This window comes from Solenopsis invicta, chromosome 2 (assembly GCF_016802725.1).
Source record: "Solenopsis invicta isolate M01_SB chromosome 2, UNIL_Sinv_3.0, whole genome shotgun sequence".
Classification (NCBI taxonomy): domain Eukaryota; kingdom Metazoa; phylum Arthropoda; class Insecta; order Hymenoptera; family Formicidae; genus Solenopsis; species Solenopsis invicta.
In genome coordinates this window covers 5998919-6015784 of record NC_052665.1, presented here as the reverse complement: position 1 = coordinate 6015784, position 16866 = coordinate 5998919, and the positions used below count along the sequence as shown (strand labels likewise).

The 16866-nt window shown below is 41.6% G+C and overlaps 1 protein-coding gene across 1 annotated transcript in view; it reads right to left on the bottom strand.

Annotated features, from left to right (window-relative positions):
* Nucleotides 1–702: 702 nt before the first annotated feature.
* The window catches only part of LOC105200946 (nuclear receptor corepressor 1), a 60944-nt gene continuing 44780 nt past the window's right edge, over nucleotides 703–16866 (bottom strand). Inside the window, 7 exon segments of the mRNA XM_039459635.1 lie at nucleotides 703–6503; nucleotides 6777–6967; nucleotides 7070–9315; nucleotides 9601–10066; nucleotides 10264–10524; nucleotides 10773–11149; nucleotides 11438–11749. Of these exon segments, the coding sequence (XP_039315569.1) occupies nucleotides 5681–6503; nucleotides 6777–6967; nucleotides 7070–9315; nucleotides 9601–10066; nucleotides 10264–10524; nucleotides 10773–11149; nucleotides 11438–11749 (4676 nt within the window). The 3' untranslated portion in view covers nucleotides 703–5680.

Below are 16866 nucleotides of genomic sequence, written 5' to 3'. Positions count from 1 at the left end.
TTTCCTTAAATATTCTGGATATTATTATTATATTCGATTACAATATTGACAACAGAATTCCCACAAATTGGTTTTATAAAATAGATGTAATTTTAAATAATAGCGACAATATTGTCTAAAATTTTACATGTACGCCTCGTCTATCAATGCTATGCGCATGTTTTTTCTAAGTGTGAGTGACTTAGACGTATTCCTCATTGTATAATATTTTTATATAAAAGAATAATGAAAGTATGAGTTTTTGACCGCGAAGAAATGAACGCACGCGTGCGTGCCTTATTTTTATGCAAGATAAATATAGAATTGTGTAATATTTTGTAATCGTTTTCAATGAAAACCTTTGTTATTGTTCAATGGAGCGACGAGAATGTCTGTAATGTGTGTATATTTTGTATGCTTTGTATAAAATAAAATAAAGTGATTAAAAAGAAATCAATCTGATAATTATCATCTTACCATGGATAAGACGATATATATTGCATCTTCGAATGGAATATCATTACACGTTTTTTGATTGAATTTTCTTAATAAACGTTCTCAATATAATGATATAGTCTCACAATCGATCGAAAAAAATTGATTTCTCACTTGAATTTGTTCACGATCACGTCATATTTCGCAAATATTTTCTGATAGAATTGCACTCTCGTTCGAGAGAAACGATACAGAGCGAAATCAAAAGGCGAAAACGAGAAGATGCTCCTTATTATAACGGAGGTGATTTTTATTTCAACAAAAATAACAATTTACATTGAACTGTTTTGATAATAATATTATCGTGTATGCTACATCTGTAGTTTTACTGTAGGCGTGGTATGCTCTCGCTCGCTATAATTAATTTTCAGTTACTTTGTTTTGTAATTAGTCGCATTAACAGAGCGTGTTTTCGTGGATAATAATCACGTTTCTTAGATAGAGTCTTTCGCTTCTTTTCTTATCGTCTCTCTTTTCTTGTTTTCTTCTTTTATCCTAGCTTGACAATTCTGCGATCGCGCCGTATGCGTTTATTATTATTTTTTGTTAATATTAATATTATATTATGATACAACAATCGGGAGGGAGCTGTGTGTACCTCGGCGTTATCATATCACTATGTACAGGCTGTCGTCTTCCGCGTACGTCGTAGGGATCGAACGATAGATACACCGAACAAATTAGTCGAGCATCTTTCCTCGACGTGTTACAAATGAGTCTAGGTACATATACACGCGACATTCGCGCTTTCACGTCGTCTAAATTTTTAATCTAGATGATACTCGTACGGTAGCTGCAGCGATAAAGTTTGTCTCGTCTTTTTTTTTTTTTTTACTGTGAAAAACGCGTCTCTGTCTCTGGTTCTCGAGGAAGAGATGCCCCGTCGGTGTTAACTCTCTCTTTCTCTCTCTCTCTCTCTCTTTCTTCGCTTCTAACATTTATTGTTACTGTATCGTACCTGAGATTGCTTACGCACAGACAATTTCCCTCGAATCAAATGTAATTGAAGACTTCACGACAACAGTTATCCAAATCATTTTTCTTTTCTCAAACATTTGTCATGGGAAGTTGATCCATGTTTCGTTTTCTAGACCTTGATTCACCATCGTGATCAAATGTCAACTTCAATAATCATTTTATTACATCAATTTACATATTTCAAGAATTACGTGTTACAGTATAGTTATATAATTATAATATATATAATTATATAATTATAACTATAAATAAGCTAAAAAAATATAGTTATAATAAATATAATAAACAAAAATTGATTTCTATGCTTTCGGCAACAAATATGCAATAATCTTTATACAAGAAAAAAGATAACTTTTCATTGTGTTGTACAATTTCTTCAAACCTTAAAAAAAAAGAAGTAGATTAGATCACCGTTGTACACACTAATTACGAATCATTCGAATTTTTCCTCTCAAAGAGAGGATGAGTTTGTTGAGATACACGAAAATCGCCTGTGAATAATCGATCCGTACGAAAAACTCGACCTGAAACCTGAAGATCTCTCTCTCTCTCTCTCTCTCTAGATACCAACAAAAGGAAGTTCGTGTATAGTCGCTAAATGTCACACATTATATGTACATGTCCATTTTTTTTTCTTTCCAACAGAGCGGGGGTTTAATTCACAACTATCCTCTGCACGTGTGTGTATATGTGTTTGTATGTCCTGTACGTTTTGCGCTTTATATGTACACGCAGACCCGTCTTTTACGCTGTGTTTAAAGTTGCTCCTGAGGTCAAAGTGTACCTCGCTCGCGCGAATGATTTTATCCCGAGTGGTGCGATTTTCCTCAGCACTTGCAACAAGTATTTTTCTTACGAATTTATTATAAACGAGATGTAACAGATAAATAAAGCAGATTACAATGAACAATGTAACAGACACACGAAATGTGATAATAAAAAAAAAAGAAAACATTCGAATACACACCGAGAGTCTTGCATTATTCTATTCTCTAAAGTTCCTTTAGGATGATATATGAAACGTCCTTTTTTTTCGTGCTTTGTGGACTTGAATCTCGCACCACTCTCGCGCTTCATCGACGACGGGGGCGATCGCTAAACGCGGGCTCTGTGTGTCGCTCAGGTACTATACGAAGAGGAGAAACATGACGCCGGGGACACTCTTCTAAGTATGAAGTACGAAGATCGGAGTCACGGCTGTCGCGTTGTTGTATGTTCGCAACGTTATACATGCCTCGGGCTAACTAGATTAATTCGCTTCAGTATGTGTATACATGTGTATCTGTATGTGTGCATATATCTATACGATCTATATATTCCATCTCCACTTATACTCTGGAAGCATTCGACGGTTTTTTTTCAGGATCTCAACAATTTATGTTTTGTACAATGAAAAATTCTTGGAGGTGCGCGTCTCCATGACAGGGTACAATATTTGTTGAAACTCGTCGATTCTCTTCATTATTTAGGCTCAAGAAGCGGTCAAGTTACATACTGTGTAAAAGAATCAATTGTGAAATTTTGGCGTAATATTCAAATGCTCAGTGTATAATTTCAATAAGTTAAATCACCGACATTGTAATTACATCTTCAGTGCTATATAAGCTATTATTTTTAAATGATAAAAGTACATATAATCTTTTCCGCATGTTTTAAACGACAAAAAAATGAAGAAAAAGACATAGCTTATTATTTAATTATATAATATAATTATGATTACACCATATAATTTGCATAATTAAAATATAAATTTTTGATATATTGTATAACATTTTTTTTAAGTTCTTCTTAAAACGTGCTTTCTTATTTACATAGTTATATCGGCTGATTCAATTATTTTATACGAAGGATAAAAGAATCGACGAGTCAACCTTATCAGGACGCTTGTTATTGAAAATAATAAGAGAATAAAAAGAAACACAAGATAAGTTAAACAGAGAATAATATCTGTACCAAGGATACACGTGCTGTATCAAAGATACAAAGTGAAAATACAAATGAACGAGAGTTAATTATCTGATCGCTGGCGTGCGAATGGAGGCAGTCGTCTTTGTACAGCAAATCTTTGTAGTCTTGATATCTCAGTCGTCCGAAATGATACGGAATATATATAATAGAGCGCGTTCTGGCAGAAGCGGCGACTCATGACGTGATTGAAAGAAGTAATTCTCGCGGTGACGTTTGAAGAATTCGTAAGGTATCACGATGGCGAAGAAACAAGGCGCAGATCGCAAAACAGTTGAAGCTACAAATATAAAATTAGGCTGTATAAAAAGTATGCATGTATACGTGTATGTGTTGTGTGTTGTGCGTTGTGTATGTGTTAGAGCGTACATTCTCTCTCTCTTTCTCTCATTCTCTCTCTCTCTTTTTCTCTTTCATTCTCTCTTTCTTTCTCTCAGATTTGTTTGAAACAGATAAAATAAATCTACATCCAATTTCGCTTCGCGAATGATAATTCCATCAATTTAATCGCTTGCATGTTTGTTTTGCCGTCATTTATTTTAATAAGTAAAGTCCGGGAGAAAGCTTCTTCCCCTAAAATCAGTTCGTGGCTGTTTAAACTCCTAAATGCTGGCTACGTCGATTTTATCACTAAACCTAAACTCCTTATACAATAGCGTGTACGGATTATCTAGCCATATTACTTGTTCAACTTAGAAATTAATATGTACTATATACTATGTACAACACACTTTGTGTTACGATTTTTTTTTCTTGTTTTCTCAAACCCACCTCACCAAGATGAGAACGATCATCGAAAGTTGATTCCCGTCGCCAGAATATCTCGATTAATCCTCTCGATTTACCCACACGTATTAGAATACGTTGTACGACATTTTCCTCGACGTATCTCGCGCTTTTTTTCTTTCTCTTTCTTTCCTTCTCTCATTCTTTCTCTTTCTCTCCTCTCATTCTCTCTCTTTCTCTCATCTTCAGTTCGGACTATAGGCTATATTTTGCACTGGTATGTAACACAGTTGAACCTATTAATCCCAGATACATCACAGACTCATTCCAAATAAAAACACGCACGCCCTCATCAGCGTTGTATATTATTACCGCTTAACGATTAGATATATTTTTTTCAATTATGTACAAAAGAAGCGTCTGTATTGTGAACATATGGGATATACATATATAGACCTAGATGTTTCACAGATCGAATGCTTGCGCGTATACCGACGTCTTTTTGCGGACTGATCAAGCCCAAGTCAACATAAAAAATAATAAATTCACCTCGATCAAACGACTAAAGTTTCGCGCACTCGGTATATTAGTACATATACGAAATAGAATGAATATATATATCGAGTGTCGATCCCGGATTTCCTTTGCTAAATGAAACGCTAACGTACACATATACATCTGCGAGTATCGAAAAACCTAAAAATTGAAAAATATGTATATGTATAGGTGAGTACATGTTATTTAACGATTATGTAACGTTTTCCTTTTGAAACTATCGCATTCATAAAATTTAGCTAAACTAAAATCCGAACCTATACAGTTAACTCGCGAGATTTTAAAAAAAAGGAGCCTATCAAAATCACGGCGATCAAATGTAATCGGTTTTCCACGGTGACGTACATATACATATATTTATACAGATAACTTTAATGACCATATTGGCATTATAAATTATACATCGCAAATAACTAATTATTAGATAAAACTATTCGTCGCTATGTATATAACTGAAAGCCAGCGTAACACCGCGAGAAGGTAAATAAAATCAAGTATTCGTTTCGTTAATGTTTACCTCTCTTTGTGTAACGCGGGAATGATCTTTGACTAAAAATACAATGAAATTACAAAGAGTTTGTAAAACAACAATATGTGTGGGACTTTAAAACATCATACTTCTCCACTTACCTCGTTGGAGATCGCAAATTCTCATATTTATATATATATCTACATATGCATATGCATATATATATATATAAATACATATATATGCGTATATATAAAAAGAAGTCTCTTAAATTAGATTAGGATTTGGCGACCGATATGAACGCAGTGTGGCTTCTGATTGCCCGTAAAGCGTCGATAAATCGTCCAATACAATCAATCATTATTTCATAATCGATGATCATCTGCGAGTATCCTAAAAAGACATATGCCACAGCATCTCTCTGCTGCATCCGTAATTGCCGTGCATCGTCGTGCTAGCGTATGCCAGTTTAGCGTAAGAACAGTTATAGCGCTGAGCAGTTATAAAGGACTATCAATCCTCGTCTGAGAGTGGCTCGTATTGCGAGGAGAGCAACGGCGCCGGCTCGGCTTGCATCTGTTCCGATTTCGTCACAGAGGCAGTTGTAGCTGTGACGGATGGCGGGGCTGGGGGTGGTCCTGTGTGTACCCCTAGCGCACTAAACGGATAGAACGTGGTGGTAGCTGCGGGTGTAGGCGGTGGTGGTGGTTGTTCACGAGAGGTTAGATTCGGTCCACTTGTATCCGAATCAACCACCATCTCATTGCTTCCGCTGTTGTTGCCACCGCCGCCACCACTGCTGCCACTACCGCCGCTGTTGCTGCCGCCACCGCCGTTACCGCCGTTGCCACCGCCGCCGCCTCCGCCACCACTACTTCCGCCGCCGCCACCGCCACTCGATGGGCTCCTCTCCACACTAACCCCTTGTTCATCCTTTTCTGTCTTAACGACGGAATTTCCACCTCCATTTCTATCGGGACCTGCACCACCATCGCCGCCGCCACCACCGCCCGTTTTGTCATCCGCAGTACGCATACACTCGACGATCCTGTTCTTCACGTAATCGAACAAATGCGACTTGTTGGAGGGAGTTCCGGAAGTGGATGTGGCAGTGCTCGATTCGTAGAAGCGACGTTCATAATGATTGGTGGTTGCCTCTGGTGGCGAAACCGGTTCGACCGAATGGTACTGCTGCTTTCCCGATGACTGATGTTGCTGTTGCTGCTGCGTTTGCTGTTGTTGCGCAACGCGTATTATTTGACGCTCATCCCCGGTCTTCACAGAGTCCGGCTCGTTAAGTTTTCGTCTCTTCCATTGTTCTTCGGAAATTTGATATCTATTGTGTAGAAAATAAAAAAAAAGAACTTTCATTAGTTGTGCCAACACATTTTCTTTTTTTTTCTTTTTCTTTCCAAGTACGATTTACATTCAATGAAATAAAAATCAATAAAATCGTATACAATAAAATTGGATTAAACGCTGAACTTACTGACTTTATAATTAAAATTTGTAACTTAGTTTTGTAAAACGGAATTTTTCGTCGCAATGTAATACTGGGCTGTAGTAACAAGACGCTTGCTTTGCTTGCTTCTTACACAGAGGAACTTACCCGGTATAAGATCTATATGACGAATGTGGCGGGCCATAATCTTTAGAAACAATGTGATCAACATGGTCGCCAAGAGTAATCGCTTTGTTGCCGCCACTTCCGTTGCCGCTTCCACCACTTCCACCGCCGCTGCCTTCACCGGCGGGGCTATGAGCTATGCCATTAGGTTCTTGCTGAGTTTCACGAAGTCCCTATAAAGATAAATTCAATTTACGAAAAAGAATAGAATTGCGCTACAAAAATGCAATATCAGAACGCAAAAATAAAGATACGTATGTATATGGTTGGGTTACCTGAAAAAGACGATCGCCAGCACGAACTGGCTGATTAACTGAAGATCCGCTGGCACTGGGATTATCGGCACTCTGATTGATCTGATGAGTGATGATAGCATCAATCAAACTGGCGGCTGTGAGAGTCGACGAGTCGCTCTGCTGACTGGAGGATTGACTCTGTCGCGACGATGATGACGCCGAGGACGACTGTTGCTGCTGTTGAGATTGCTGAGATTGCTGAAGTCTGGAGGACTGCGAGGAGAATCCAAGGCTTGTTAGTCTCGACGAATCTCTGTCGATTTGCTGTTGTTGCTGATCTCTGTATAGCTGCGCAATGTGTCTTCTTTCGGCCTCCATACGTTGATGCTGAATATGCTGCTGGATATGCTGTTGTTGCTGATGTTGTTGTTGATGGAGATGCGCCAGATCCCTGTCGCGATGCGCTTGCTGCATGGCCAGGCGACGTTCGGCATGCTCTTTCTCGTGTTGTTGCTGAATAGCAAGCCGCTGCTCCTGTTGCTGTATTTCTTTCTCGCGTTGCTGTTGTACAGCTAGTCGATGTTCGTGCTCCTTTTCGCGTTGCGCAGCTGCCACCATTTGTTGATGTATCTCTTTTTCTCGCTGCTGATGTACGCTAAGTCGATGATCGTGTTGCATATCTTTTTCCCGGACTTGCTGCACGGAACACAAACGAGCATGTTCGACGTGCATGTCCTTTTCCCGTTGCTGCGCGAGACGGTGCTCTTGTTGCTGAAGATCCTTGTCACGATGCTGATGATGCTGTACCGCAAGACGGTGCTCCAGCTGCTGCAATTCTTTTTCGCGATGCAAACGGTGTTCCTCTTTTTCTCTCAGATGAACGAGATCGCGTTCTCTATCTCGGTCGCGTTGATGCTGTGCCGCAGCCGCCACTGCTAATCTGTGTTCTACAGCTTGCATTGCCGCCATACGATGTTCTTGTATCCGCATTTCTTGCTCGCGAAACGCCCGATTATTGTCGTAATGTTGACGATCAGCCAACAAACGATCCGCCATCGTCTTACCGAGCCCCTCGTGACCACCACTACCGGATGCAGCTGGATGACCGTGCGGATGTGGCACCGGAAGACTTGGTTGTTGTACTGCCACATCCACTAAACTGGAGAACGCCTCCAAACCAGGCGGCGGTGGATAATGCATTTGCTTCTGCGGATTGTGCCTTTGGATGACACCTTGCCGTGGTTGCGTATGTGTTTGTGATGGAGGAGGCGTGCTAGTATAGTAGAGGGTGGACGATGGTGGCGGTGGCGGCTCGCTCTTAACGGTTACCTCGGGAGCAACGGTAGCACCAGAATTACTACTGCTACGAGCACGCGCGTGCATCTGCTGACTTGTAATATAGTCGTTCATGATGATTTGTCGACTGGATAATTGCTGCTCCATCGTGTAACTGGGTGGCGGTCGTCCGGAGGTGGTATAAGAATTGTACTGGCTGCTGCCGTGGCTCACTACTACAGCTGGCGATGTCGCCTGACTCGTCGGACCCTGTCCCGGCGGTGGTGGCACGTTGCCACTGCCTGTGACAGGCGAATGTCGAATGGTACGATGATAATCGTATATGGGCGTACCGCGTTTGTCTACCGTGAACGGAAGCACCGGTGTACCCTGAGTAATCGAACCACTTGTATCTTTCGGTGTCCCCGAGACAACGGAACCGGCATTGACAGCACTACCGCTGCCACCTCGTTCACTAGTGTTCGAGGCACCAGTAACTGTCGGATTACTAGGTGGCGTCATTTGCCGCAACAGACCTTCGTAACGCGCTGTGGATACAGGCGTGCCATGTGTGATGGAACCACCTTTGTGACTCGGCGTGCCTATGCTGCTCAATTTTGGGGATAGCTTAGGATGAGGCGGTGGTACGGTGACTTTATTCATCTTGGGCGTAATTGGTGCTTGCGGTCGTGGTGACGAAGCATAAATCAATGGACTCTTCGCGCCACGTCCTTGCTCGGGATGAGGCGCGTGAGGATGGTAATACGCGCCCGGCGGCGGTTCCGGTCGATAGAGTGTGACCGTAGGCGGCTTATGAAGCTGCATCGAATGATTGTAATCCTGTTGTAATCTCGGTTTCTTTATGCTCAAATCCAATGTTCCTTCCGTTTCTCGAAGCGCTTGTTGCACTTGCATGACAACCAAACCTTCCTTAGGCAGCAGATCGGACGACGAAGCTTGACTACTCGGCACAGATGGTGGGCAAGGAGTAATGGTAGCTTGCATCTGGCCTAAAGAAAAAAGAAATATATCGTGAGTCTATCTAATCTTTTTAATAAATCATTACATACATACATACATACATATACACACGCACACACGCACGCACGCACGCACGCACGCACGCACGCACGCACGCACGCACGCACACACACACACATACACACACACACACACATATATAACATAAAAAACAACAAAAGAATAAAAATGGATTTTAAATAAGTGTGACAAAATCATTACTTGAAAATTTTATACAAGAATTTTAGATGCAATGATATCATTAGTATACTTACCAATTTGTTGTGGACTAGGAGCAGAACGATGAGCATGATGAGATCCCGAAACAACAGAGAGCGTTGCTAGATTTGTATCTCCTCTATTAGCCAATGTAGTGTTCGTCATATTTGATGATGGTTTATAACCACGGACATATGTTATGTCGTTACGATGATCTGTCTTCAAGATACTAGATATCGTCGGAGTGCCAGAGCTATTAGGCGCTGATGAACCACCATCGGCTGGACTGTTAGGAGTACGTTTTAGTTGCATTTCGATGACTCCAAGCATAAGATCCTTGACAGTGAGCGGATTGGAATTACTCGTTGTCGAAGGTGGTGAATGAATCGGTGGGGGCTGCGGATGTTGGCTCTGTTGTTGACTCTGTTGCTGCAACGATGTCGAGTTACTGGAAGATGTCAGAGTCACCACAACACTGCCATTATCCAAATCAGCACCACCCTGACCTTCGTCCGCTGTCTCCTGAAACAATTAGCGTACCTCTATCAGACGGTTCTATCGCGCGAAAGCACTGTTTAGCGTCTTATTTTCTTACCTACATCTTATCATTTTCAGACGCCAATACGAATATGATAAGATTAATTGTTCGTTACGTTATATATGTTTTTATGCGAAGCAAACTGAACTTGAGAGAAAGAAGCTCGAGAGTTTCGTCTTACCGTGGCAGAGCTATCGTAATCTTCCCTGCCACCGGATGTAGCGGTAACAGTTCCGCTGCTGGAAGACTGATGAGATGATCCGGGTGGCATGAGTGATACCACGGCTATATCCGAGAGTTTTTCACCGAGTTTCTGCTCGGTTGACTGTTGAAAAGACATTGGTAATGACGCCGATGTCGTAGTACTACTCGACGCCGCGTTACCGCCTGTCATAGTCGTTGCCGGACTTCCTGCACTAGCTGTGTCACTTGAATCGTGAACCTAGAAAAAAAATAGAGTAAAGGTAACTGGATACGCAAATGGATCAAATAATTCATTTAATTCTTTATGAAAAAATTAATGGAAATCAATAATTGTATAAACAATAATTAATGTCAACTAATTTGATTTCTAATTTAAAATAACAAAACAGTATCTTTTTACGCGTAAATGTATTTCTCATTTCAAATTCTGACTTGAAAAAATGTGTATTTAAAGTAAATAATTTCAATAATTCTTGAAAAACTTACGGCTAGCTCATCGCAGCTGCTAGTACTACTGCCGCTTTCCTCCTCATCGGTCAAACACGGTCTCCGTTCCTCGCCCAATGAAGCGTAATACTCGGCCACGACCTGATCGAGACTCAGTTTCTTTCGGTAAGCAAAGTAATAGTTTTTGCATTGATGGTTTGTCTTGCCGGGTATCTGTTCGGCGACCTTTGCCCAGTTGGTACCATGTTCCCGAAGTGCTCGGCGAAGTTGCTCCAACTCCTCGTCCGTCCATTGGCGCGACAACGCATCGGCGCCATCCTCGGAAACTTCGGTACTGCCGGCAAGATGCGGCGCTAAACGGCGCGATATGCGACTGAAGCAGGCCGAGCAGCATTTCGTCGCGCTATTCGGTATTTCTGAAATAAACGGGGCAAACGGTTTAGCTATAAAGTAACCAAAGTTTACCTCGTCAAATATCTTCATAAAATTCAGATAAAATATAAAATTTGTACAATTGTAAAGACATAAAAATATAAAAAAATGTGATTAAATTATAACATGTAATTATATTTAATCAGATCTCTAGATTTACATTTTCCGAATTTTTATATTTCTCTGAATTTGCAGAAAGCACACACATACATACATACATACATACGTATGCCTGCGTATAAATTCCATAAAAATTTGCAGGAGATACTCACGGAATTCTTGAGCGATTGGTTCCCTGATCTCCGGAGGTAGATCGAGCCACTTGGAGGGCAATGCTCTCAGTCGCTTTACTCTCGACTTGGAGCTACTCAGGTTCGGACAGCCTGGCAGCGGGCAGGCGGTGTAACGTCCTCGGACGGCCTTGCAGCGGCAGGTGTTGCAGACGCGTGCACCGAGCGGCACTTGGTCCTCCCGCAGGCCGTACTGCGACGCTTGGCTACGCGGTAACGCGCGACTGTGTGCGCTTCCCTCGACAACGCTTTGGCACACCGTGCAAGCGTGGGGTCCTATCTGCCTGCCGCTCTCTGAAACCACAATGAGAAATATGTAAGAATAATGGAAAAAATCGAGTAATGGAACATGAAATAATTTTCGTTTGAAAAATGCAAAAGAATCCAACTATACAGAAAATCTGTAGAAAAAAAGATTCACAGAAGAAATTATAAGCAAAGAGAATGAATTAATGCAGTTTCTGAAGTCATTGAAAGAACGATTTTATGGAAAATACGGATATAAAAATAATTATGTTGGATCATTAACAAAGTTAGCAAATTTTCTTTTCAGTGCAACGTAATTACTTTAAATTATTTTCATTCTTCTTTCCATTTCTTTCGGTGCAAGGAACAAAGTATCCTTCGGTCCCTAATTTTCAACAAAATAAATTTGACAAATTGTAGCCGTAAACGCTCTCTTTCTCTCGCGAGTGACGCGATGAATTTCTCCGATCGTCCCGCGCGATCGCGAAACGAGAAACGAGAAACGAGAAAACCGTTTCCGAATCGAGAGCGCGCGTTTTGCGTTGATACGTCGCGAGGGGCGGCCGATAAAAATCAAATAAAATATAAAAGCGCACGGGAGAGCGAGGCCAGGCGACGATACGCTTGTATCAGATGATGCATATGCAATGCGCCACCGCCACCGCCACCGCCGCGCGTGTTAGATCCTATCGCGGTGCAATTGCGATATGACGCGCACTGTCGCTAAAACGTCAAAGGGGCCGAGTCTATTGACGCGATTCGGCAACGCCAACGCCAACGCCAACGCCAACGCCAATGCCAACGCCAATGCCAACGCCAACCCGTCTGCGGCCCGCCGTGAAATATAAATGTATACACGCGCGCTGCGCGTGTTAGCCGGTGCGCGATACGCGGAACGCGTACAAAACGCGACGCGAACACGCGGCAACGATAATGGCCGATCGTGTGCCATTCCGAGTCGTTAGAGTCGCCAAATGAAATTTCGATGAAGCTCGCTGGTAAACTGGGCTTGGCGCCAAAACGAGATAAATGGAAATACGCGCTTTCTCCTTCCAATGCATTTCTTTTTTAAGAGAAAACTCTTCTTTAAAATCGAAATCGGTCTGCGAATTACTCGAGTTAGAAGAAGGTGTAGCGCGGATCTCCGCGATCGCGATTGATCCCGATTGATCCTGATGACCCGATTACGCGCGCAGCGAACACGTACCTCGGTTTAAACATCTCAAACTGAATCATCCTCTAATCCCCGCGAGTTGTTTAGCGCGTTTCTCTTCATTAGGAAAAATACATTAGGAAAATACCTATATTTTTTTTTGTTTTAAGTAAAATCAAGGAATCCTCAGGAACGTTAATTAGATATTCGTATAATTCTCGCTCGACAATAAACGCGCAAACGGGAGGGAGTTGCGTCCGACGGCTATTTAGCGAATGTACTCGCGCTTATCCGCTATGAAATTGAGCAAATATAGTTAATCACGAGCCGCGGAAGGAACCCGAGTGAGAAAACACGAGCGGGCGAAAAAGGGGTGTGCGCGAGGGGAGAAGAGAGGGAGAGAGTTGGCGCACGGAAACGGAGCGAGAGACAGTATAATTACTCCGGACTCGGCTAATTAAGGACGCCCAATTAAAAAGTTCTGACGTTCTTGGCCTCCCGCAAACGTCGGCATCGCTCGCTCCTAAATAAGATCGCTTTGATAGTTCCCGGTTTCCTCCCTGCGCGAAACTGCGTAAATTTGCTCGCGCCGACAATTATCACGGGACGCGAAATCGCGAGCACACCTTGTAATAATAATCCCGCTGCTGCCGGTGAGATATGACGGACCTTTGTAAAGTAACTTGCCAAAATAATAACGTCAGCTCCAGAGATCTAACAGAGACTTCTGGGGCAAGAAAAAAGAATTCGTTGCTCGCGACGATTTCTCGTAAAAGGCTGCAGCCCCCGTAACGTTTCGCGCTCTGCATATATTCCGCGAAATTTACGAAATACCGCTATATTGAAATATTTATTCAGCGAAATATAATTCTTTCCTCCGCGGAAGATTCGGAAATCCGAGCTGAACGAGATAAAAGGTAAATTTGACAATCGTTTCCATCAAGACGCAACGTACGTTCTAGAATTAATCTAATTCGGCGAGGGGAAGGAATGAAAATCCGCAATTAAACGATAGTCGGTCGATGGTTCGGCAATTATTTAGCGTTCGCGTTCGGTACACCTGGGGGGTATCTCCCCCTCCCCCCCCTCCTTCTTTCCCTCTCGAAACTCGTACACCGCGCGCGCGGCGAATCGCGAATCCTGGGGTACTCTCCGGTGACCTGTCACACGCCGAGCCGCGCTCGGTTCTACGTGCCTTTCGGATCGCGGAATTATTGTTGACACGGAATTACCAATGTGACGTCGCGCAACGCGCTCGACGAGCGGCGGGGTCGAGCGCGGAACTCGGGTCCGGAGCGCGGGCAAGAGTAGGCATATCTAGCGAATGCCCAGCGATTGGAAGAGTTGCCGGCGAGAGCGGACAGAGAGGATATAACGCGCCGTGTGAGAATTCGCGACACTGATTGGCAGGTATTCCCGTGAGCGAGAGAAAATCGCTCTCGCGTAATTCGCGCACCCTCCCTTCCCCCTGCCCCGAGCGATCGACAGGCCAATCCCGGAGTCAAGTAGGATGCTACACGGCAATTTTTGCGCATTTGTATCTCCAAAAGTATCGCGGACGCCGATCGGCATCGATACCCTGCCCGGCATCGCGTGCGAGAGTACAACGCGCGGAGAATGCGTAACGTGCCTCGATTTTTCGCCTCGATCTGTCATTTATACTGCCGACAATAATGTAATTAAATTCGAACGCGCAGTGTAAATTCCATGTTATTTTAGATACATAAATATTTAGATTATAAACAAATTTGATACGTCCAGCATTATTTAATTAATAAAACGTTTGAATATCTTCATGAACCGGTGTGCATGTTATTAATATGTTGATAATATTTCCTGTTATTATCTAAATTTCTCTCTTGTTTCTAGCATTTTCGATATTCTCCTATTTTATTGCAATAGACAAATTTTTGTGTGAAACAGAGATACAATAACAAACAATAATTAATGAAAAGTTAATCGACAAACTGGCAAATTATGTTTAATAATAATAATAATTAGCTTCATTCACAGCGTTTCGACCGTAGATTTAGGTCTTTTTCAAGTGAGTCGGTTAAAACATTAATATTAAGAACAATGAGTAATTTAGCAACGCGAGAACAGTCTGATTCCACTGTGAGACAACGTCTCGATATTACGCGTCTCTCTGTATTTAATAATTTACTAATTAAATAATAATAGTTTAAATAACTAATAATCGAATAAAAGTAATTTAAATGAATACTATTGACTTAAATAAATAACAATGATTCGAAAAGGTAATAATTTAGCATGGACCCAATAATTTAAATAGACTGACGAATACAATAATAACTTAAACAACTTACGAATAATATAACACCGCATGGGTAACAGTATTGTGCTCAGTTGTGTGTACGTTTCGCGCGATGCTGAATACACGACTGAATATGAAGAGCTAGTCAAGAAGAACGTGGAACGAATAATATAAACAATTTATTGTCTCTACGTTTTATGTTATGTTTCTAATCCCTACCGACCAACCTGTTAAGTGAATCAAAATAAGATTCGTTTAAATAAGATTCACTCTGTATCCTTGAGTCCGTTGTTCTGCTCTTTTATATGAATCATTTCGGATATTAATCTTTTGTAATATTTTGGTTCTGTGTCTAAAATTAATATATTGTTCCAATCTATTAAATAATTGTGTGATCGTGACAGTGTGTTTGAGATGACAGAGTGCTTCGACGAATTCAATTTGATGTTATTTGTGTGATCTTTAATTCTGGTATTTAATTTTCTTTTGGTCTGACCTACGTAGGAGGCATCACAGTCATTACATTTTATTTTGCATACTACGTTGGCAGTAGCGATGTCTTTCTGTGCTTTAACAAACTTGTTCGGTAGGTTTAAACATCTGTAACATAATAAATTGTAATTCCGCAAAATTAAAAAATAGCTCGTTCACGTTCTTAAATTACTCATTGGTCTTTTAATACGAGCGTGAAAGGATTGATGTTATTAATATTAAGAATAACAAATTTGTTTTAATGCAAGAGAAATTCTTATTTTATATCAAACAGGCAAATTTTTTTTCCATCCCTATGCGAAATATCGCTCGTATCTTTGTAATAATTACTTCCTCGACGTTTTAACAAGATTTTTCTTCGAGTGTTCGCTTCACCGAGAGCAATACCAACAGCGAGCAGTGGTACAAAGCGAATACAATATATCCGTGGAATACATAACGCAATAACACACATGTCACGTGGAATAATTCGTAAAGCTCGTTCCCTGTACACTCAAAGTAATACGCGGGGAGATCTCGGGAGAGCGGATCGGGCAGATAAAGGAGAGTTAAAACTGGATGAAACGTCGTAATGAATAATTTATACAAGAGCCCATTCAATACAGAATCCACGCGTATTACGCGATATTGCAGTCGGCCAATGTCAGGCGGAAACAAATTAACTCGTCGCGTCGGACGGCACTTTCGAGCAGATTAAGTTCAAAACACGGGGTCTTCGTTTGTGCTTGTGGCTCGTGGCGCATCGTGGCTTTCAACCGCATTTTACTGAAAACGCCTAAAAATCAGAAATTAGGGCAGGAAGAAACAATTAAATTTTTTGCAACAAGACACTTTCGATTTATCGAGGCACGTAATTTGAAGCGTGTAGCGATACAAAAGCCACCATCACCGCGCCCGAAGTCAAACCCTGCTCAAACGATAAACCCGATGAAAAAAAGATGTGGCTGCAAGAACGGGGGACATTAACTCCGCGCTAATTAAGCTCGTTGATGGAGGAAAGGTAATTTGAATATTTCATAAAGACCATGCCGCGAATAATTTGCCACTTTGCTTCCCTCTTTCTTCCATAATAAGACGTTATTCGTCTCCTTTCCACAATCTCGCGGGATAATTATATGTATACGTGTGTGTGTGTGTGTGTGTGTGTGTGTGTGTGTGTGTGTAATTATTCTCAAGATCCTCCTATAAAATGCGATACACTGAACGACGACCCCATGCATCAAACAACACGTGGATTTTCTCGCG